This window comes from Pelobates fuscus, chromosome 2 (assembly GCF_036172605.1).
Source record: "Pelobates fuscus isolate aPelFus1 chromosome 2, aPelFus1.pri, whole genome shotgun sequence".
Classification (NCBI taxonomy): domain Eukaryota; kingdom Metazoa; phylum Chordata; class Amphibia; order Anura; family Pelobatidae; genus Pelobates; species Pelobates fuscus.
Genome location: NC_086318.1, coordinates 85,529,445 through 85,551,969, shown reverse-complemented (window position 1 = coordinate 85,551,969; position 22,525 = coordinate 85,529,445). Strand labels below are relative to the sequence as shown.

Here is a 22,525-nt window from a genome sequence, read left to right as displayed (position 1 = left end):
AATCGGTTTGCCAAGATTTTGGCATATAGTTTAGCGTCCGTATTGAGTAGGGAGATGGGGCGGAAGTTTTTACAGTTGTCAGTCGATTTACCGGGTTTTGGCAGGTCACTATAGTGGCCCGCAGCATTTCCGTTGGCAGTGCCCCCCTCTCCATCGGCTGGTGGAAAGTTTCCAGCAGGTGTGGAGCCAACGTTAAGGCGTATTTTTTATAGTAGCGATTAGAGAACCCATCCGCTCCGGGGGATTTGCCATTAGTCAATTCCTTGATAGTGTCTAATATCTCTGTCACCATGAGGGGTGCGTCAGGGTTTCAATCTGGCTTCGTGAAAGTTGGGGTAATTTGATGCGGTCAAGAAATGTTTTCACTTCAACCTCAGTGGGGGTGTGTGTATTGGGATTGTCTTTCAAATTGTAGCATTTGGAGTAGAATTTGGCGAACGTGTCGCTAATCTCTTGCTATCCTATTAGTTGATAGTCTATCTCGCAGTCTTGCTGCCAGGGATTTGTTAGCTTTCCCACTGGAGTGGTAGGTAGTCGCTCTCAGTCTATTCAATAAGTACGCAGTTTTCGTTGCGTTAAGTGTATGGAGTTTGCGGTAAGCTTGCTGGAGTTCCGCAGCAAGTTCCCTGGTTGGGTTGGTTTTATTCCTATCTGATAGTACTGCAATTTGTTCATGACATCGGAGAAGTTCTCCCTGTCTCTGTCTTTTCAAGTATGCAGATCTCTTAATGAATAGGCCTCGGACGACCACCTTATGGGCTAGCCAAACCGAGGTGTCTGATACCTCTCCACCGCTATTCAGTCGAAAGAAGTGGTCTCATTAGTTTTTTATGAGGTCAGCAAAGGAATCGTCAGAGAGTAGCGACTCATTAAGCTTCCAGTTCCCTCGCCCCCTGAATTGGAAAGCGTCATGCAATGTGATGTAAACTGGGCAGTGATCCGACCAAGCAAATGATCCAATTTTACATTCTGCCATTTTGGCCAGGGACATGCTGTCTAGCAGAAACGTGTCTATGCGGGAATAGGTATGGTGCACCGCGGAGTGGAACGTGTAGTCCCTCTCCGTGGGGTGGGTGATCCTCCAGCCGTCGTATAGGCCGTACTTTGAGATCAGGGTAGTGAGGCTTTTGCCGGTATTGGACAGGCGTCTACCCCTATTATGGGATGGCGCAGCCGACATGTCCAATTGCGGTGACTGGATGAAGTTAAAATGCCCACACAGAATTAGGCCTCCCTGACGGTGTTCCTCCACTATTTGGAGAAGTTTGGTTAGGAAGTTTGTCGAGTCGGTGTTGGGGAAGTAGGCTGTAACCAGTGTGTATTGTGTTGCGTTAAAAAGACCCACTAATATAATAAATCTCCCTTGTGGGTCAATGTACTGTCTCTGGACATCCAGGGCTATGTCTCTGCTGATGAGAATCGACACCCCTTTTGTCTTGTTAGCAGATTTGGCGTGGAATTGATTAGTGTTTAGCGAATAACCTTGGTTCTATTGAGGACTTAAAATGTGTTTCCTGGATACACGCTATATCTATATGCTGGTGTTGTAGCGTCTGAAACAATAGGTTTCTTTTGTTCGGGGAATTAAGCCCCTTCATGTTGTAGGAGACTATTTTCATAATAGAGTGTTAGGTATTGAGTAGGTAATGACATATGGTTCCCATAGGCACAGAGTGTATGGTGTCGTGGGATGTCCGGTTTGCGGTATACAATTTTACTCAACTCTCTAGTGGCAGCTGTGGTGGGGGCCACAATGGTGCAGTTGATCGATATCTAACTTGGTGGGGGAGGGGAGGGGGAGGGGGTGAAAACGGGAATAACAGAGAAAAACATTGAGGAACAAGTTACAAGGAGCTCAAACCTCTTGAGCTATATCATGCCTAGTTGTACTGGGCACAGGTGGTGGGTAACGTGGCCTTCGGTCAGTCTGATGTGGTGACGACCGTATCTAGGGGGGGTAGGGAGTCGCCTGTGGGAGATAATGGAGCGGGAGTATCCCTTTCGTGCGGGGATGTAAGAGACCTCGCTACATGAGGCTCAATCAACATGCGTTAGTGCCTTGCCCTGTCTGTGTTCGATTAACAGGAACGGGTGGGGTGCCTTGGAGTGTGACTGCTGATGGGCAGCGCCTATTCTAGCCGTCAACTAAAAAGTTGCCGTGGTCATTATACATGCTAAGTATTACACACAACAATAAAACATACAAACATGTATCCCCCTTACTGAAAGTCGTGGGACCAGGCTAGATAGTGAGCAATGGCACAACATATAAACAAATTTAGACCGGTTAATGAGACATTGGTCTAGCAATCATGTAGCATATAATCAGCCTTCGTGTTAGGCCCGGGACCAGTCTGCCGCCAATTTCTTCATTCCGTCTTCTACGGAAGTGATGGAGTGATTGGAGTTGTCGTGGTGGACGATAAGTTTCGCAGGGAAGCCCCACCGGTACGGAACCTCCTGCGCTCTCAGTGCGGTGGTGATAGGTGCAAGTGATTTGCGGAATTGGAGTGTATGCACCGACAAATCCACAAAGATCTTCAGGTTTCCATATTGAGAGGGCAAATTTTCTTTTCTGGCTGCTCTGGCAATCTTCTCCTTGACATGGAAGAAGTGCACTCTAGTTATGACATCTCTGGCTGTTGAGGTAGGAAGGTGTTGGGGTCTCCTGAGTCTGTGTGTCCTATCCAGGACCACTTGATCCGGGTGAACTTCAGGGATAAGTTCCAGGAAAAAGGTTTGGAGGTAATTGTGTAAGGCTTCATTTGTAACTGATTCAGGGATACCCCTGATGCGTAGGTTATTTCTCCTGGATCTATCTTCCAGATCAGCAATTTTCAGATTTTGTTCTCGGACAATTTATTGCACATGGTGTAGCTGGTCTGCCATGTTGTTATGCGCGGAGGCATGTTTGCTGATAGCGTTTTCCATGTGGGACGTGCGCAGGCCTAAATCCTGTATATCCCTCCTGAGTTCACCTGCCAGCGTTTTTATCTGCCCCGCAATGGTGCCCTGTATCTGCAACGTGAAGTCTGCCATGAAGGACTTCATTGTTGTTATTGTGAGGGGGCTATCCTCTAGTAGTGAGGTGGGCGAGGAGGGAGGGGATGGAGAGTCCTCCCTGGATCCGTGGCCGCCGCCATCTTGGATTTCCTCGCGGCCGTCGCGGTGTTTGTTGTTTACGGCTTTAGCCATAAAGAAGGATGCCCTGTCCGCTTTCGCCGTTTTTTTGGCGGATCGGTGAGACATTGCGGCGGTCCCTGCAGGTTTTGGGCCGAAAATAGATTATGTAGCCCAGTTATTTTCTCTCCTGTAGCGCGTATCTCCCGGAGCTCTAGAGAAACACGACCATGCGGCTCGGGTGTCAGGCCACGCCCCCGTCACCCCTACTTTTTATTATATCCCTGGAACCACTATTACAAGCCATTAGATAGCACCCACATATCCACGGAGCAGAAGTGGGAGGTCAGCAATTTACCGTATCATTCCAATTGAAACACATGCAATAGAGTACTTAGGGATCCGACTTCCTTCCAAGAGACATGGACAAATGGATAGACAAGCCGATTTTGCAGATTGGAAGGATTCATACTATTAAAATTAATATCCTCCAGAGGGTTCTGCTTTTGTTTCAGACGCTGCCAATCCCAATAACTAAAACAGACCTCACCCCGCTGCAAAAGGCCATTGGCACATTAATTTGGTAAAAGAAGAGACAACGGATTTGCAAAACATACTATATAGATCAAAGATTCGAGGGGGACTAAGGAGTGGGGCAATCTCACATATATAGACCGGTGGGAGGAAGACCTGAGGGAGGTGTTAAAGGGCATAGTGAAAGCAAACAACACAACGTACATATGTGCCTCCCTGCAGGAACAATCATACAAGGTTCTGTTCCGGTGGTACACCACACCGGTCAAGCTCTATCACATAAAGAGATCACCTACAGATCTCTGTTGGAAGGGCTTTGGAATGAAAGGTACATATATTCATATGTGGTGGAGTGTACTAAAATACACAATTTCTGGCAGGTAGTGGAGGATCTCATCACTCAAATATTCCAGAGGAGACTGGAATCAGATCCATGGGTATACCTCTTCTCAAGACCTGTAAAAGACTGGTTGAAAGTCGAATGGGTGTAATTAAATTCTATAATAAGACGCTGGCCTGATTGCTAATGGACAAATTCTAAAGATTCTTCATTATAATCCGCACGGTTAATCGAGGTTAGGGTTGGCAAACGGTAGATCATCAGATGTTGCAGAGCAGCAATTTCCATGATGCTTTGCCATTCATAAGGCTAGGAAAGAATCATAACAGTTGAAGTTCTAGAACATCTGTGGATCTGCTGTTTGCCCAGCCCTTATCTATATTATTGTTCCAGATTATGTGCGTCAAGCACCACACATAGTGCAGACTCATAGAATATTGAATATAGCTAAGAGCTCTGGGCAGTGGTTCCCTTTTTTGGACCAATGCATAGCTTACTGAAAAAAGAAAATTCCATGGCAAATATGCTTTTCTACTTTCCTCAGTGGCTTATAAATGTTACATTTACTTGCAGCTTTAGAACATATAAAGTGCTTACTTCTAGCTAAACTGACTCTGTTTTCAGGTTGAAAGAACTCGACATTATCTGCTACTGCGAGAAAAGCTTGAAGCCACTCTAAGAGGTGCCACAGATCCACTCACACCTTCCCCAAGTGAGGAGATAATGCCTCTTAGTCCCACATGCCAGCTGATACAGCTCAATGAGGATGGGTCACCACACATAGAAGAAAACCCCCTGGAGACTGCTAGTGAGAGGCAGAAAGAGCTAGCTGCTAAGGTGGGTATCTTATTTAATAATATCAAATAAAATGTTTGTTTTTTAAACTGTCCAGTGTATAGTATGCAGGTTTTAAATAAACTTTTCAACTTGTATTATTTGTTTATTTATTAATTATTTATGTTGAATGAAAAAATAGTATTAATCTTTAGTTTTCAAGACCAGTATCCAGTATCCAGTTCACCCTGTTTGTTTCTGTCACTGATTGTGTGTAACTGATTTTTCTTTTATAGTGTCTACGTCTGCTTAGCCATACCTTCAACAGGGAGTACACTTACAGTCACGTCTGTGTGAGTGCTAGTGAGAGCAAGGTAAGTTAACATAATCAAAAATGGAAGGAACTAACCAGTGTCATAGAATGCCAATTGTAAAAGCTGTACAATACTTGTATCTGTTTGTTTATTGACATACATCTGTAAGTTGCCCTCATTGTGCATAATTGTGCAGTGTGGTGGCACATTATCAATAACCAATAGCAATAATCATAGCAAGAGAGATGGTGTAGATGACCAGATGTTTGCATATTAAGAAGACATTCTCCTGTTTCAGACTTCTTTTCCCAGAATCCACTTATTCAGAAAGTATTGACAGATGTGATGTAATAATACATTTTACAGTTGTTTCACCTACCATTTAATTGCAGTTGTCTGAGATGTCAGTCACGCTCCTACGGGACCCCTCACTGCCTGCCCTGGGGGTCACCTCCCTTACCCCATCGAGTACCTGTCCTTCTTTGGTTGAAGGAAGATATTGCAGTCCTGAGACTAGGTACGTTTTTAGCAGTCAGTGCAAGATACGCTGAGATTATTTATTATCAGGCAGTAAGAGGGGTTGATGATTATCTTGATGTAGTCCATTAATAATCCTAGATATATTACTGTTAACATGTTATATTTTATTTAAGACTTTCTATTCATTTTTATAGCTGTTTTCGTCTATAGCTCCCTATCGCTATTTGTCAGTATATTAAATTCTATCAGCTAAATAAATATTTCATTATACAACAGTTTCATGTCCGAATTAATATCAAATTATAGATGTTTGTCGGAAAATCAAATCTCTCTGAAATAGCAAATGACAATACATTAAACAAACAAATAATGTAAACATAACTGTATAAGTAATTCATTTGTTAAATTTCTATCTCAGTACATCAAGTAAGGAGTGACATAAAAGTTAATATATATATTATAGTATATATTTATTTATAAAATATTTTACCAGGAAGGATACATTGAGATTTCTCTCATTTTTAAGTATGTCCTGGGTCCACAAAACATTACATTGTTACAATAGGGTACTATAGTACAAAAAAAATACAATATAAAAACTATATATATATATATATATATATATATACACACACATATATACATTTAACACATAATAGGTAATACATATAGTAAACCGTGACAGGTGCATTCTGTATTGAGGTATATTGCCATAGATCTCTTAAACGATTTTAGATAGAATGTATATTATAGTATATAATATAGTATATATTCACTATGTATCATACTGAGCATTAATGGTGTCAATTCTGAGTGCTGTAAGTTATCTTGTGAGGATCAGGTTAGTATGCACATTGCATTATATAGCTTTATCCCAATTACTCTTCTTTCTCCAACCTTCAGTCCTCAGCCCCTTTCTCGTGCATTCAGCCCAGATCGGGATCTTCTAAGTCCTGCAGGAGAATCTCAGAAGTCTCCAAGCAATGGTCTGAAGAGCCCTCTCAGTCTGTTTGTTCCTGACATACAAGAGATCCGTGTCAGGTAATCAAATATATAAAGCATAATAGGAAGACAAGAGAAAAAGAGGAAAGTGGGATCTGTGTCAACAGGAACAATTTAAGATTGTTGAACTTTCCCTATGAATGTAGTAGACTTGTCCAAAGAAAAAAATGTCAGTCCAAGTGATTTAGGTTTCACCTGATGCTATATTCTGTTATTTATGCCCCCAAAAGAGGAAAACACTGTGCAGCATTGCCATATAGAATATGTTTATTGTATGCACTACGCATACAATTGTTTAGCTGACTGGCTTGCTGGATGGATTAAGAAATAAATTATATAGATAACCTTACAATCTAATATAAGCATTTAATATTTTGGATAAGCTTTTTAAATTATTCAATATTTTTAGATAAACTTTACAAATGTTTTGTTTTGTTTTGTTTTTTCAAAATATTAAAATATCAAAAATACATCATATATTAAAAAAACATATCAACATGTTAAAATATTTTTCAAAATATTAAATAATTTTAGACATTTAAAAGGAACAAAAAAAAACAATAAAATAATGTTTATCTTCTTTAGCCCCATCGTCTCTAAAAAGGGCTACCTCCACTTCCTGGAGCCTCACACAGGTGGCTGGGTAAAGAGGTACGTGGTGGTCCGACGTCCATATGTGTACATCTACAACAGTGACAGGGATCCAGTGGAGAGAGCTATCCTCAATCTCTCTCAAGCTCAAGTGGAGTACAGTGAAGACCAACAGGCCATGCTGAAGGTAAGTCCTTCTGAGCAAACACACATGCCAGATCAAATGACTACATTAAAGGATTAAAAGCCAAACAAAAATGTAGACGCACACATACCCAATTCTAATTACCAAAGTGTTTGTCTATTCCCATGACTTGTTATGTTAATTTTCATCTGAATGAACCCAAATACTACACGGCACTGTTTATCCACTAAAGCCTGAAAATGTAAAGGATGGATGAGGGAATTGAACTTTAGAGCACAGTAATAAAGCTGGTAAAATAGCTGAATTGTGGAAAGTTTCTATTTCTATTATGGCCTTACTTTTGCAATCTCCAATACATACACTGTCTTAATATGAACTTACATCAGTTTACATATAAGATTACACAACAGAACAGTGCAGGTATGTTTATAAAGTGGAACAAACGTTTAGACCATGTTGGTGTTGTTGCCTTATTTTCAGGCTGTTTATGAATACTGTGGTTCCTTTCATACTATTTACAAATCACTGCCATTTTTTTCCAGAGCTGAGAGTAGGCTTAGGGTATTCTCACATCATCAACGTTGCCATTATCCAAATTTGTGATAATCCTCAGAATGACACTTTAAAGGCAGAATACCTGGTAGAACATTTTGATTTTGTATCCATTTTTCTGTCAAGGAAATGGACTTGGATCCCATATTGCTTTATTTACAAGCACCATTGGGTGATTGTATGAAGTCATAATTTAGCATTGCATAGTTTTATGTGGGTAGTGCAAAGCATGGTTGTTTACTAAATGTATCTGGCGGGGTTAAGCCTGCGGAGAAATATTTTGGAGAAAATGTTTCTTTAAACCTGTACACACGTGTTAACCTTGAGAAGATGTGCCATATGTATATAATATGAGGCTAGGCACGAGAAGCACTTCACATTTTGTTTATCAGTAATGGTCAGTATGGTCAAACAGGCTTTTGCAATTTGGTCACAATAAGAGATGTGTATTGTTAAGAGGAATACACTGTTACCTATACATGCATTTATTTAGGAAGAAAACACGCAAAGCCGTAAGGATGTATGAATCTCATTACAATCAATGTTGTTCCACTCTGTCTATTGTATACCAACACATACAGGAGAAAAAGCTTTACCTCTTGAAAGGCAGAGGTCATGCTCAATTAATTACACAACACTGGCAGGTGTTGTAAGTGGTGGGACCTTCGAATAGATTTATGCAGTAAGGAATCCATACCTGATTTGATTTTTTTACCCTACAGACTCCCAACACATTTGCGGTGTGCACTCAACACCGGGGCATCCTGCTGCAGGCCGGCAATGACAAAGACATGCACGACTGGCTCTATGCCTTCAACCCTTTGCTGGCTGGCTCCATCCGGTGAGAATCAACACACTGCGGGGAGGATAGGAAAAAGCTAATGACTATGATATAGTGGAAAAGTTGATGAAAACCATTTATAAATACCTATTGTATAAAAGCACCACCAATAATGTTAATGCACAAGTGAACTAAAAACTAAATAATTAATTGGTGAATCCAAACACGTCAGAATCCTTCAACAAAGTTTATTTTTAAAAAAATCTGACTTTTTAAATATATTCAATCATGCTTCTAGTTGCGGTGACTGTAGGCTGATGTTTCCATGTATATTGATTGGACAAACTCCTGTGTACCAAAATGCACATATGACCCTCTGTCTTTCTTTCTCTGTTTCTTTGCTCCTTTCCTAGGTCCAAACTGTCTCGTCGCAGAACAGCCCAAATGAGAATCTAACGGGATCCCTGCACTCTCCTCTTCTTTAACTACAACTCACATTCATAATTCACCCCTAAACTTGCACACAACAGCCCCACTCCTCTAAGCTCAGTGCTGTCTCTCAGTGTGAGTATCACTTGCTCATGCTCACTTCTCTCCTGTCTAAGGCAGTCCTACTCTTCTTCGAGTGAGGGTTAGCTTTTGGCACTGTAGTCACTGTACACTATCTTTCCCATGGTACTCAGCCAGCTAAATGGTCCGAAATAGTGTCCACAACAGCTTCAGTGAAAATGGCTAACCTTCACCATGTTAGGGAATTTCACTGACTACCAGTGTTACTCTGCTGTAAGGAAGTCCAAACTATCGATGGACAATGTCCTTCTTAGGAGATCTAATATTTTCATATGCAGAGGTAAAGGTTCATTGAAAAAGTTTGTATCTGATTTAGCAAGCAGTAGTCTACTAGCGATTTAATCTTAAATCTGGCAGGAAGGTAAGACAGAGAACAAGGAGAAAAGAGTCCACGGTTCTCCAGCCAGTTAGTTGTCATTTGGAAGAAGGTAGTTATATAGGTCAATGAAAACTGATGGAAATGGAACACATCTTCATGGTCCACGTTTCTCCAACAGCACCTGATGTTCTAGAGATTTGCATATGACAAGTGATGACATTCTGATTACCCTTCCAGCATGCAAAACCTCTTCATTAAGCATACAGCACTCTTTTTAACGTCACACAAATTTGTATCTACACACTACTTTATTTAGGTCCTTACTCGACTGCAAGGTCACAATCCTAACACACCAAAATTTCCTTCCTTTCCCACACCACTTTGCTCCATTTTCTCTGTCCTTCTATCAACTAAATAAGACACACACTGACATGTCTCTATTCAGGGACACCAGTTCACTCAACAGAAACTCTGTACATCACAGCCAGTCTAATGTTTGTTAAGGTTGAGGTTCTGTGTTGAGAAAAACTACAATACGGAGCTCGAACTGACATGGTAAACAATATCTGATAACCTTGACCCAGCACAGTAAACCGAGTACTTTTTGTGTAAACCTTAATTTTCCTGTATAGAGGCACCAATGACATAAATATGATCTAGCATGACAACGTAGCTCCACATGTGATGAGGTGGTGTACTTAGAGCACATTTCTAGTTCTAGGTACTTGGGTGATAGGAGAGCAAAAGTTGACATCCATGGTGGAGCCATCTCTACATTGAGATATAGTATTTGTGACTTGACGTAGCCATATGACCAGATACTCTTATTACTCTCTAATTTGTGGTGTATTGTTCGCACATCATGAATGGGATGATCATGTGCATTTTTGATTGACAGAAATAGCAAATATGCGGGGCCTTAAAGTCCTGGCTTTGATAAGACGTTCTGTGTATTTTAATAGGAATATTAGAGTTGTTGGACTACAACTTCCATAATTGTACTCAAAGGTATAAGGTCACTTTAAAGTACAGCATTGTTTATTGAAAAAACAAGGAGGCGTTAGTAAACATACCCCGAAAGGCATCTCAAAGACATGGTTCACTCTAGTAAGCCAAAGAATTTCCCTCAAGTAAGAATATTGTTTTTCCCTATGCACTTGAATGACCTTTTATTATAGCAGCACATTAAATGATAACTGCTAACTGTGAAATTAGTACAAATTAATAATAAACCCATCTACCTAGGAACATTTTAAAGCTACACATTTTTTGTTGTTAACACTATGTCACTGCCCATTTAATGTCCTTAAAGACTCACCATGACACCATGAACAGGCTGGCAGTAAAAGCAAGAAAGTGAAAGTATGCCAGGGAATGGTCGGTAGTAAAGTGAGATGGAGACTGATGCTGAAGGAGTAAAGAAGATATTTAGAAAGCCCATCTCAGTATATTTGGTTATGATTGATTATGCCTTGGGGCATTTAATGTGTGGGACTGGTAGAACGTAAGTCATTGTCCTGTGGTCAAACAGCTTCAGAGACATGAGGTTCCATCATCTCATTCACATTGTCAGGCGTGTATCTGAGGCCAACAAACCTACAGAGCACGACGTGCCCCTTTGAAACTAGTCAAACATAGCCTATTAATACTATACAGAGGGAGTAAACAGCAGACAGTTATTAGGCTGCCCACTGGGAGCTGATGTTACTGTTTAGTTTTAGTTCATAGCGTGAAGTCACAGACATTTGAAGAGCAACAGGGCAAAGCAAATTGTAAATGGGTTCCAAAAAGAGATTGAAGAAGATTGCCCTTTTTGATTTAATAAATGTTTTTTTTAAACAGTGAAAGTATATTTATATGTAGTGCCTGTTTGCTCATTGCACAGAGTCTATTATTTTGAAATTGGGTCCGTATAATGAGGGCATTAATCTTGTTGAATCGAGCAGCAAGTTTCTTTTGGTGTTCTGAAAGGAGGGAGGGGTTAATATACTTATCCTAAGCTGTTCTAGTAATGGCCTTATCATACTGCATATCATGTTACTTTAATGATCGTGTACACTAACTCATTGAATATACAATATTATCAATCACAGACCATTTCATTAACCATGTGAGGGTCAGAGAAGCAAGCAACGTTGACAGTTAGAAGCAGTGTCTATGAATAATCCAGTGTTGGAATACTGAGTGTCGCTGATAGCAATCTTGGCCCCTACAGTATACAGAGGTAGCATAGAGAGGTGGACACCGCATTGGGAAGGAAACAAGCATATCACACATCTCAATTAATTTAGATTTTTCTCCATAATATTTGTCTTGATATAATTGTATAGAATTTCATATTTAAACTGAAACATCCCCTGCAAGCAGTCAAGACAGAACCAAACACAATCGGTGCCTTGTTTGTATTTTCCATTCCCTGAAACCGACTACTGAGCACTGACAAATATAGCAAATCACTCTTGTTTAAAAGCATTTGGAACTTAACCCCTTAAAGACACATGACGGAAATATTCCGTCATGATTCCCTTTTATTCCAGAAGTTGTGTCCTTAAGGGGTTTAAAGATGTTTTATCAGCATCACAGGAAGGAACATAGAGCTTGTTTGCACTAGATTGTTTCCCTTGTTACTAAATGTTAAAAGAATGTCTCCCATGTTTGTGATATTCCCTGGAGCCTAGTGATCAAATAAAGTCACACCTAGGCAGGTCTTTCTTTATGGTAAGAATCCTCACCTCTAAATCTAAATGGTGCAACTGCTGTTTGGCCTGGCATAACAGAACCCAACACAGGCCATGTGTGTCAGTCTATTGCCTCCATGAATAAATTAAATGGGGAGTTATCTTCTGTTAAAGAGTATTGTGTCTGGACTGGTCAAGGTCTGCTGGTAATGGCAGAAGCAAGGTCTATAAATCATATTACAATTTGGGGATCTAACGGTTTCGAGTCATGCCCTTGCAAGAATGCATCTGCATGATGTTTGTTTCTTTAAATGTCAAGTGATCTAAATGTAAATGACCGCTTTCTATCTGGAATATTTCAATAAAAATCAATGTGCAGTCATATTATTAGAGGTTGTTCAAGATTTCATTGTGTAGCTTACTGCATGAAAGCCTTGTTATAAATCATGATATATCCTCACTCATTAAAAAAAATATATCATATACAATAAATGTATTTGGATCTCATATCGAAAAGCTTTATGTTACTGCATTGTTATAATCGGTACAGGTGATCTGTGAATTATTATTTTACTAGAAAAGGGTGAGAAATTCAGTTTCCGTAGGAGCTGAGCAATTCCAATATGTAAACTCAGGTCGTTAAAGACCATAAGTGTCCAGGTTAATAGATTTATGACCCATCTGCTAATTGCACGTGTATAACAGATAGAATATAACAATTTAGGGGTTACTTACCGTATATTGTAATATTACCAGTTAAAAGTAATATTAATTCCGCATATTTTAATGAACACAAATATTTCAAAGGATGGAACGTGTGTCCAGATGCTTTTGTATTATATCTGAGGAAGAGTCCAAATGTATTGTAAAGTAGGCACTTGTTTACCACTTTGTGTTCATTCTCTTCATTTTGACAATCGAGTCGGTTTCCAAACACAGCTGGGTGTTTAGTGATTAAACCTCACAGACCGTAAAATATGATGCTAAAATCTGGATAGACATGAATAATTAAACCTAGCAGTGTCAGCCCATAAATGCTACACAGGCCGTGCTAGAGCTCTCCATTCCAGAGTTCCGCAGCTTAACAAATTTAAAGCCTTATTTAAAACTATTTTTAAAAAAAACAGCAAAAGAAGCCTTTCTCCAGTATTTAGATACAATCCTGTCGCACAGAAAATTGGCGCACATATGGTAAAAAGTTTGGACACTGATTCCAGTGTGTTGCAGGTCTTTCAGCCAACATTACCACAAGGTGGCCATTTCTTCACAGGTCGCTATGCCTTCCATATAGTAATATATCAAAATAGCTGTCTAACCTATTTATTTATTTATGTATCTATTGTAAGAATTATAGCTTGGCAGGAAATTCTGGCAAGGATTAATTTTATGTATGCGATGTACGATGTAATATTTGGAGATGTAATTTTAACAAACTTGATGTTCATAGTTTACCTATACGCACAGCGTACATTGATATTTTTTATTTGTTTGTATATACTCCAGTATGAGATATGTTAATCTATAATCTTCAAGGATACTTCATTCAAATGCGGAATGTGGTGATCGGGACATTTCAATGTTATTAGTTTCTAGGGTAAAGTTTCTCAAACTGTGGTTTTCTGATTGTCTCCATCAGCATTCGTAGAATGACCTCATTCATGTTGACATCTTAATGCTATGTAAGATTTGGCTAAATTCTTTGTGGTGCTCTGAAATTAAATTTATCATATTAAAATTAGAAGACTGAAATCTAATTAAAAGTATTTTCACGGTATCTATATCAAACAAGATCTAGTTTGAATATAGGCTAGCTATTATGAGACCTAGTCTGGTTAATCTCTTTCCTTCTCAATGCTGTCATTTAATACGCAGTGGATTTTATATGTAATAAATCTCTATGTAAACCTCACTAAGTCTCTGGATAAATACTGGCTATCACCTCTGAACCCAAGGTTATATCTATCTTATTACTTACCCAGGGCATGATGTATGATAATATGAATAGTTGCGCACAGGTAATGCTCAGGCTGTCCTGCAATGCTTAATAACAGTTGATAGCTTTCTAACGTACTGCAGGGGTGTCCAATACTGGCCCTCTGGCAATTTCTGGGGATGGCTAGCAGAGAATCATGGGAAGTGTAATCACATAATAGGTTGAGCATAGCTATGGGTCGAGACATATGATGTAGCCTTTAAGAGGAACTTTTTTTGTCCATATACAATGCATGGGAGCGAGCCACTATATCATTTGTACAAGTGATCTGCTATTTAACTGTACTTTATCTAATGTCCAGAATCTTAGAAAGAAAAGTTGCTGTGTCACTAGTATTGTTAAACAAGCTGTGTTAGGAATAGGCAACACCTAGCACCCTAGCTGCTGAGTACAGCTTCCACTATACCCAGCTGGGAGTTATAGTCCAGTGCAGCTATGATGCCAGTCGTTACCTTCTCCTGCGGCTGAGTGCCTCATTACTTACGTGTCTGCATTATTAGACTATTACACATTGCAGAATCATAAATGCCATGACCAACTATTGTTAGTAGATCTTTAAATGACTCCATTACATGGAAATATAATGAAAATTATATGAAAAAATTCAATATTGAATTGAAAGTAGGCTACAATTTGAAAATACCCCTGATTTTATTTCTGTGGCATTTTTTTCTCCAATCACATATCTCTCCCATGTAGCCACTACTCACTGTATGGTCCTAGCCACAAGCCCTGTGCTGTGTCTTGTAACTGTGATGTATAATTCTGAGTGTTTGGGGTGTGGGGTTGTGCAGTTCGGGGCTCTTTGATCTCTTAACTCTTTCACTGCCATATGGTTCCAGCGTGAATTGTTTTTCCACCTTGCAGAGAAAGAGTTAATATCCTAACCAGGACACCATGATCTGGAATACTTAATTCATTAATAAATGTGTCAGTTATGCATATAACAACTCATTTTGTGATTACTGTCTTTTTTTTCATGAAAGCGAATCATGCAAAACTCACAATACACTCCACAACCCAATTACATTACAATATTTAGAAAAAAATGAATACTAGTTTTCTCAACAAAGACCTGTGAAATGAATTACTGCCTTCTTGTGCATCAAAGCTTACATTAATTCTTAAGTGCGCGCTTAGGTGTTTGAGGACCAGATAACTGTGTAATGGGCATTCAGAACGAACCTGCTGGTTAACAAGATAATATATGAACAAAATATATGAACAAAATATATGAAGTACACAATATTATTGGCAAGGTATTAAGACATTAAGAACACGTTGAAAGCAACAACAACAAAAAGAAGCTATACTAATAGTATGGCTGAGGTGGTGGTCAATGACATCAGGGAAGTAGGATTTGTTTGTATCTACTGTGGATCTCTCCAAAGGATGACTGAGAAAAATATATGAACATCCAGGAAAATGCATTCACTAGTAAAAATGTAATTCTAATTACCCAATACACTGAAGTTGTTTGCAAACCATGTTTACCAGTATTCTAATCCAGAAAACTCCCCCAACAGAGATACTGGTGGCACTGTAGATGTTTGTAACCTCATTTTCCATAATTCTCAGCCTAACTGAAAGCCTAAAAATGCTTAAAATAAAGGATCACACAGAGAGAAAGGAGACAATTAAACAAAAGGAGGCAATAAAGAAGTAAAAGTGACTAGCAAATGGCTAGTAATAGTAGAAATTAAATGGTTGTCTGTCATGTTTAACATAAACAGTTACTATGAAGAAGTGGATTGCGTATGAAGGGATGGTATATTGATTGCCTATTTTATAGAAGTAAAACTAACAAGGTTATTCAATTCACATGGAAATAACCAGGAAATTTAGATTTTTCGGTTGAAACATCGAATTAAACAAAAATCTGTAATTCTGCAGTTGCTAGGTTGGTTATTGAAGTGGATATCAATCTAATTGATTGATTATTTTGTGTATCTGCCCCTGGCCAAATTAGAGAAACAGTGCGTGCACGCTCCCAAAAGTAATTCACACCAGACACAAGTTTCAGGTTAATGAAAAACTTGAGGAATGTTTATTCAGAGGGGGTGGCATGCCCCTTATAAAGCAAAATTACATCATATGCTTTGTCAGAGATAACATGAAATAATAGATCAATAATTGGTTAGGGGTTAAGTGGTTGATTTATTGCTCTTCCTACTGGGTGTGAAGTCACTGGTATCTTGCGGGTCTCCCCCAGATTCCATCGCCATCTTGTTAGTAAGGGTGTTAGTCGATGTCAAAGGGAAACTCCCTGGCCCTAGTGGCCATTTTAGGCAAATCACATGTACATTGATTAATACTGATTGAGACTATATAAGTAAATAGACATTTTACTAACTTGAATTAGGTTAATATTTCATGTCCACAACAGTCCCCCCTTAAAATGACTATTTACTAAAGACAACTACATACTGTCCCTAAGGTGTCCTTAATTGGCTGCAGCTCATCGGTCTGAACAGGCCTCGAACACTTCACTCCGTGGGTATCTCGCAGTGGCTAACCCACTACTTCTCCCACAACAGACTTTTGCCCGTAAAGACAGACGCTATTCCTACTCTGTCCCTTAAAGATATGCAGTTGTCTGTTTGAACTGGTGGGATTGGAGGGGTGTATGTGGTGTGTCACATTCTGTGTCATCGAGGTCTTGGTGTAAAAATGTGGGGGTAGCGTGATCAATTGTCTGCCCTACAGTCTTCTGCAAATATTTCTGTATGCATGGTAGGACACAACAAGTCAGGAAGAGGAAGAGGATTGTCACAGTGAGGACTGCCATCCCTACTTGAAATAAGGTTTTCTGCCAACCATTCATCCATCCAAACCATCTGTCCCATGTAGGGACCCCAGAGTTTCTTGCAGCTCATCAGAGAGACTGTCTTATTTCTCTATGGCCATAGTTACCTTGCCGTTGGGTCCAGTATTGTCTGGAATAAAGGTGCAACATGTCATAGTATCGGGTAGTATTTTACATACAGCCCCTTTCTCTGCTAAAATCATATCCAGGGCCATCCTATTCTGGAATGTCATCTGGGAGGTAGCTTGCAGTTGTTCTGCCAAGCCCTGGAGGGCATCTCTGGTGTAATTAACAAACCGCTGTTGGTTATAGTAAATATAGTTAATCCAATTAAAATTCTTGTTAGCAGTAATTAGTGGAATCAAGGATTCAAATCCTGCCGCCACTTCATCTCTGGCCTTGAATTCATTAGAGACCCCCCTTGGCACACCTATGGCATCAATATAAACATGTGGGTCAAAACTCCCTCGGATGGGGATTTCTCTTTTTGCCCAAAAGTATGCATGTGGAGAATCAAGCGGCCCCTGGTGGTTATCAGAAATAATATGGATGGGCATAATGGCTTTGGTCAAGGCACATTCGCCACATAACCAATAAATGTCTCCAACGGATTTGGCCTGATTAACTAGTAATGTCATGGGAGGGTTGTGATATATAGCACAATAGCCAGACGGGAATTTGCCTACAAACTTACCAGTGTTCTTATGCACTGTGTAACAGGTGTAATTACCTGGATATACAGTGACTCCATCTGGTGGCCTGATGTTTCCCAGGGTGATCGGATACACTTTCTTCCATGATTTGCATATTGATAAATTAGTTGTTGATTGTGCATAGAGACTTAGGAAACACAGTTCAACATCGGAAGGTAGATTAAAGGGTACCGTACCCAAATGGGGTCTAGCCCCACCACAAACATAACAGTTAGTTTTATTGTGTGAGTTGGCATTATACCTCATCCATTCAAACCATAAATTAGTATCAGAAAACCCGGTCTCTACTGCCATAGTGTCCTCAAACGTGGGATTGGCAATGGCAACCATGTCTTTTAAAGTCTTGATGTGAGGTTTTAGATGATTAACAGTTATATGAATAGAGCCTACCCAATCAGGTGATGTGAGCATGTCTTGTAAGTAAAAGGTTCCCAACTTATTATGTGAACCACCTCCCTTCCAATACATGCCCATTACATACTCTCCACCATCCGCTGGACTGGGGTGTTCAATAATTAAGGAAAGCTTCATTGGGGTTGACCCTGCGGGCTTACACAAGGTCATCCTGTATAACAGGGGCTTTCCATTTCTGTCAACTCTGTCCAGGGCACATTGGGGTTTATAGCTCCATGGTCTACCAGTGTTCCCTCCTGCAGCTTTCTAAGAACTACAGTGATGTCCCTAGTGCCACCCTGTTACGCAGATATATGGGTCCTTTTTGTCAGGTATGTCTTTATATATTGCAGAATGGTGTGTGTGTGGAAAAGTACAAGAGACAATATCACAGTAATCAAAAGTAAAGGTAGCCACGTGTGTGTTTGAAGAATTATACCAAAATGTGTAAACATGATTGTCTGTTGTGATAGCACCTTGTTGGGCCTTCATTAGGCCTAGCAGCAAAAAGAAACACAGGAAGCTCATGGCTGGGCGGAAGTAGCTGTAATCAGTAGAACTTGGTAAGGACCGTCAAACCTTGGTTCAAGTGTATGTTTTCTGAGGAATTTCTTGACCATAACCCAATCACCAGGAAGCAACTTGTGAGTGCCTGTATTTGACTCTGGATCTGGAATAGAAGAAAACACTTGGGCATGGATTTTGGTCAAGGCATGAGAGAGTGCAGTTACATAATCTACCATTGCGTCTGACTGAACCTGAAGTTGCTGAGGGAAGTAACAGCCTAACCAGGGTGCTGTACCAAACACATTTTTTTATAAGGAGACAAGCTAAACTTCCCTCTTGGGGTATACCATACACTGAAAAGTGCTAAGGGAAGACTTTCAGGCCAGGGCATGTTAGTTTCTTGGGGCATTTTAAGCATTCTGGCCTTCAGTGTGCCATTCATGCGCTCTACCTTACCACTACTTTGTGGGTGATAGGGTGTGTAGAAGGCAAGGGTCACCCACAGTGCTGCCCAGACTTCCCTGATTAATAGAGCGGTGAAGGAGGTCCCTTGATCACTTTCAATCACTTCTGGGACCCCGTAGCTGCAGACAATTTCCGTGAGGAGATGCTTTGCCGTGGTTTTGGCTGTGAGGTTAGCAACTGGGAAAGCTTTTGGCCATCTTGAAAACATATCCACTATGACTAGTGCGTATTCATACCGTCCACTCTTTGGCATTTGGATATGGTCAATCTGGATCCTCTGGAAGGGATAATGTGGTTTGGCCAGATGGTTAGGAGCAGCTTTGATAACCTTCCCAGGGTTACATTTGGCGCAAATAGTACAAGATCTGCAATAGATTCGTGTCAAAGTGGTGATACCAGGTGCTTCAAAGTATTTGTCAATCAAGGAGTTCATCAGGTGTTTGAACAGATGGGCTGGTCCGTGAGCCCACTGAACAACAGCCGGGTACATGTTTCAGGGTAAACAGAACTTGAGGTTAATAGAGTAAACATCATTTTGAAGGATTGCTCCTTTGTCCTTCCAAGTCTGTTTTTCTTGAGGGGTAGCCGCAACTTGTTGTTCTCTCAGAAGTTTAAGATCAGTAGGTAAGGTTTGCATAGTGTATATAGGGGTGTCTTCAGTGGCCACTCTTCTGTCCACTTCCCAGCCTTGGCGTGATGCCTTCTTAGCGGCCTGGTCCGCCAGGTGGTTGCCCTGGGCTTCTCCTGAGTTCAATTTACCGTGGGCCTTTACCTTTAGTACGGCCACCTCTTCATGAAGCAGCAGGGCATCCATTAGTTCTTCAATAGCTGCGCCATGTTTCACAGGGGTACCGGTAGCTGTGAGAAAACCCCTGGTTTTCCAAATCAAGCCAAAGTCATGTGCCACACCTAGGGCATATCTAGAGTCTGTGTAAATGTTAACATGTTTGCCTTCTGACAGCTTTCATGCTGCCGTGAAAGCTGTTAGTTCGGCCTCTTGTGCTGATTTTGACAGTGGAAGTGCAGAGGCCTGAAGTACTTGACCTTCTCTAGTTACAGCATATCCAGTATGGTATTGTCCTTGTTCATCAGCAAATCTGGAACCGTCCACAAACAAGGTGCAGTCTGGATTCTACAGGGCGACCTCATGCACTGTTGGTAAGTGAGTTGTTTCCATTTTCATTTGTTCAAAACAATCATGAGGGGCCTCTGGATCTTGTCCTGTGGGAGGGAGATCTTCACATATCTCAGTGTGGTACCGAGGATAACTGACTGTATTGCAGTTTATAATCTTCTTTGTGATTCCCGCCAGTGAAAGTTGTTCCATTGGTAGGTAGACTAACAGAACCATGTTGCCTTGGGAATCACAGAATAGGTCCGTTAATGTAATGCATATTTCCACCAACCGGAACAGCTCCTCTTCGTAGTACGAGTCAGGGCCTGGAGTATCTTTGAACCATAGGGTGCAATGCAGAAGGTTCTCGGGCTGTTCATTATGTGGAACTATGGGAGTAGGTATTTTAAATTCCATTCGGAAGTCAGGATTGATGTCCAGACTGTACCAGTAGTGCAGCACTTTCCCCTTGGGAAGTGGCAGAAGAGTGGCTGGATTTAAAGTGTAACAGCGTTGAAGGGTGACATTGTCAGGTAGTAGAAGAGATGTCTGCAGGTGGAGATGTCGTTGAGAAAAGAGATGTTTCGGCTGGACTTGCTGCAGGATGGCGGCAATGTCATGTGGAGCCAGGACGGTCAGTTTGGCCCAAGGACAAAGTCATTGGTTTTGTCTAGTAAGGCACTGGCAGTGAATACTGTGCGCAGGCAGGAGGGACTACCCCTAGCCACAGGGTCAAGCATGCATGAGAAATAGCCAATAGGTCTCTGGTGAGAACCATGGGATTGAGAGAGGACCCCAGAAGCATGGCCAATCTTTTCCGAAACAAACAATTTGAAAGGCAGCTGGTAGTTAGGGAGGCCCAAAGCCGGAGCAGAAGAAATAGCCTTCTGTAGTGCAGTGAAACAATCCCATGCTTGAGATGATAGTGAGAATGGCTCGCTTTTCAAAGCATGAGTTGAGAGGCCTCTGGTATCCAGGATCTACAGTATGTGATGAGGCCTAAGAAGCAGGGGCGGACTGACCGGTCGGGCACTTCGGACATGGTCCGAGGGCCCGGCCAGGAGGGGGGCCCGCCATCAGGGGGCCCGGCCGCCCCTTTAAATGCTGCAGCCGCCTGAGCGCTCTCTTAAGAGCGCTCAGGCGGCTGCAGCTTCTCACCTCCCCTCCCCGTAGCGTGGCCGAGCTGCTCTGCGTCTGCGGTGCCGGCCGGAGTGATAGGAAGGTGCACACACACTGAGTGTGCACCTTCCTGTCAGTCCGGCCGGGTACAGGAAACAGAAACTCCTGTTCCGCGCGGAACAGGAGTTTCTGTTTCCTGTACCCGGCCGGACTGACAGGAAGGTGCACACTCAGTGTGTGTGCACCTTCCTATCAATCCGGTCGGCACCGCGGACGCAGAGCCTCTCGGCCACGCTACGGGGAGGGGGTAAAAAGAGAGAGAGAGGGAGGGGGGGGGAGTTAAAAGAGATAGGGGGGCAGTTAAAAGAGAGAGGGGGGAGTTAAAAGAGAGAGGGAGGGGGGGTAAAAAGAGAGAGGGAGGGGGGTAAAAAGAGAGAGGGAGGGGGGGTTAAAAGAGAGGGGGGTTGTTAAAAGAGATGGGTTAAAAGAGAGAGGGAGGGGGGTTTAAAAGAGGGAGGGGGGTTAAAAGAGAGAGGGAGGGGGGGTTAAAAGAGAGAGGAGGGGTTAAAAGAGGGAGGGGAGGTTAAAAGAGAGAGGGGAGGTTAAAAGAGAGAGGGGGGGTTAAAAGAGAGAGGGAGGGGGGGTATAAAGAGAGAGGGAGGGGGGTAAAAAGAGAGAGGGGGGGGTAAAAAGAGAGAGGGAGGGGGTAAAAAGAGAGAGGGGAGTAGGGGGGGTAAAAAGAGAGAGGGAGGGGGGTAAGAAGAGAGAGGGAGGGGGTAAGAAAAGAGGGGGGTAAGAAGAGGGAGGGGGGGTAAGAAGAGGGAGGGGGTAAGAAGAGAGAGAGGGGGTAAGAAGGGAGGGGGGAGTAAGAAGAGGGGGAGGGGGAGTAAAAGAGGAAGGGGGGAGTAAGAAGAGGGGGAGGGGAGAGTAAGAAGAGGGGGGAGGGGGTAAGAAGAGGGGGGAGGGGGTAAGAAGAGGGGAGATTAAGAAGAGAGGGGGGGAGTAAAGTGGGTAAGAAGAGGGGAGGGGGGAGTAAAAAGAGGAAGGGGGAGTAAGAAGAGGGGGGAGGGGGGTAAGAAGAGCGGGGAGGGGGTAAGAAGAGGGGGGAGGGGGTAAGAAGAGGGGGGAGTAAGAAGAGGGAGGAGTAAGAAGAGGGAGGAGTAAGAAGAGGTGGGAGTAAGAAGAGGGGGAGGGGGAGTAAGAAGATGGGGAGAG

The 22,525-nt window shown here is 41.7% G+C and overlaps 1 protein-coding gene across 12 annotated transcripts in view; it reads left to right on the top strand.

Annotated features, from left to right (window-relative positions):
• KIF1A (kinesin family member 1A) overlaps positions 1-15,147 on the top strand; it is a 143,885-nt gene extending 128,738 nt beyond the window's left edge. For all 12 annotated transcript variants that reach the window (XM_063442403.1, XM_063442401.1, XM_063442400.1 and 9 more), the window contains 7 exons: positions 4,619-4,831; positions 5,065-5,142; positions 5,475-5,599; positions 6,466-6,603; positions 7,150-7,342; positions 8,575-8,693; positions 9,047-15,147. In XM_063442403.1, the coding sequence (XP_063298473.1) occupies positions 4,619-4,831; positions 5,065-5,142; positions 5,475-5,599; positions 6,466-6,603; positions 7,150-7,342; positions 8,575-8,693; positions 9,047-9,089 (909 nt within the window). In that variant the 3' untranslated portion in view covers positions 9,090-15,147. The remainder of the gene's footprint in view (positions 1-4,618; positions 4,832-5,064; positions 5,143-5,474; positions 5,600-6,465; positions 6,604-7,149; positions 7,343-8,574; positions 8,694-9,046) is intronic.
• Positions 15,148-22,525: the final 7,378 nt, after the last annotated feature.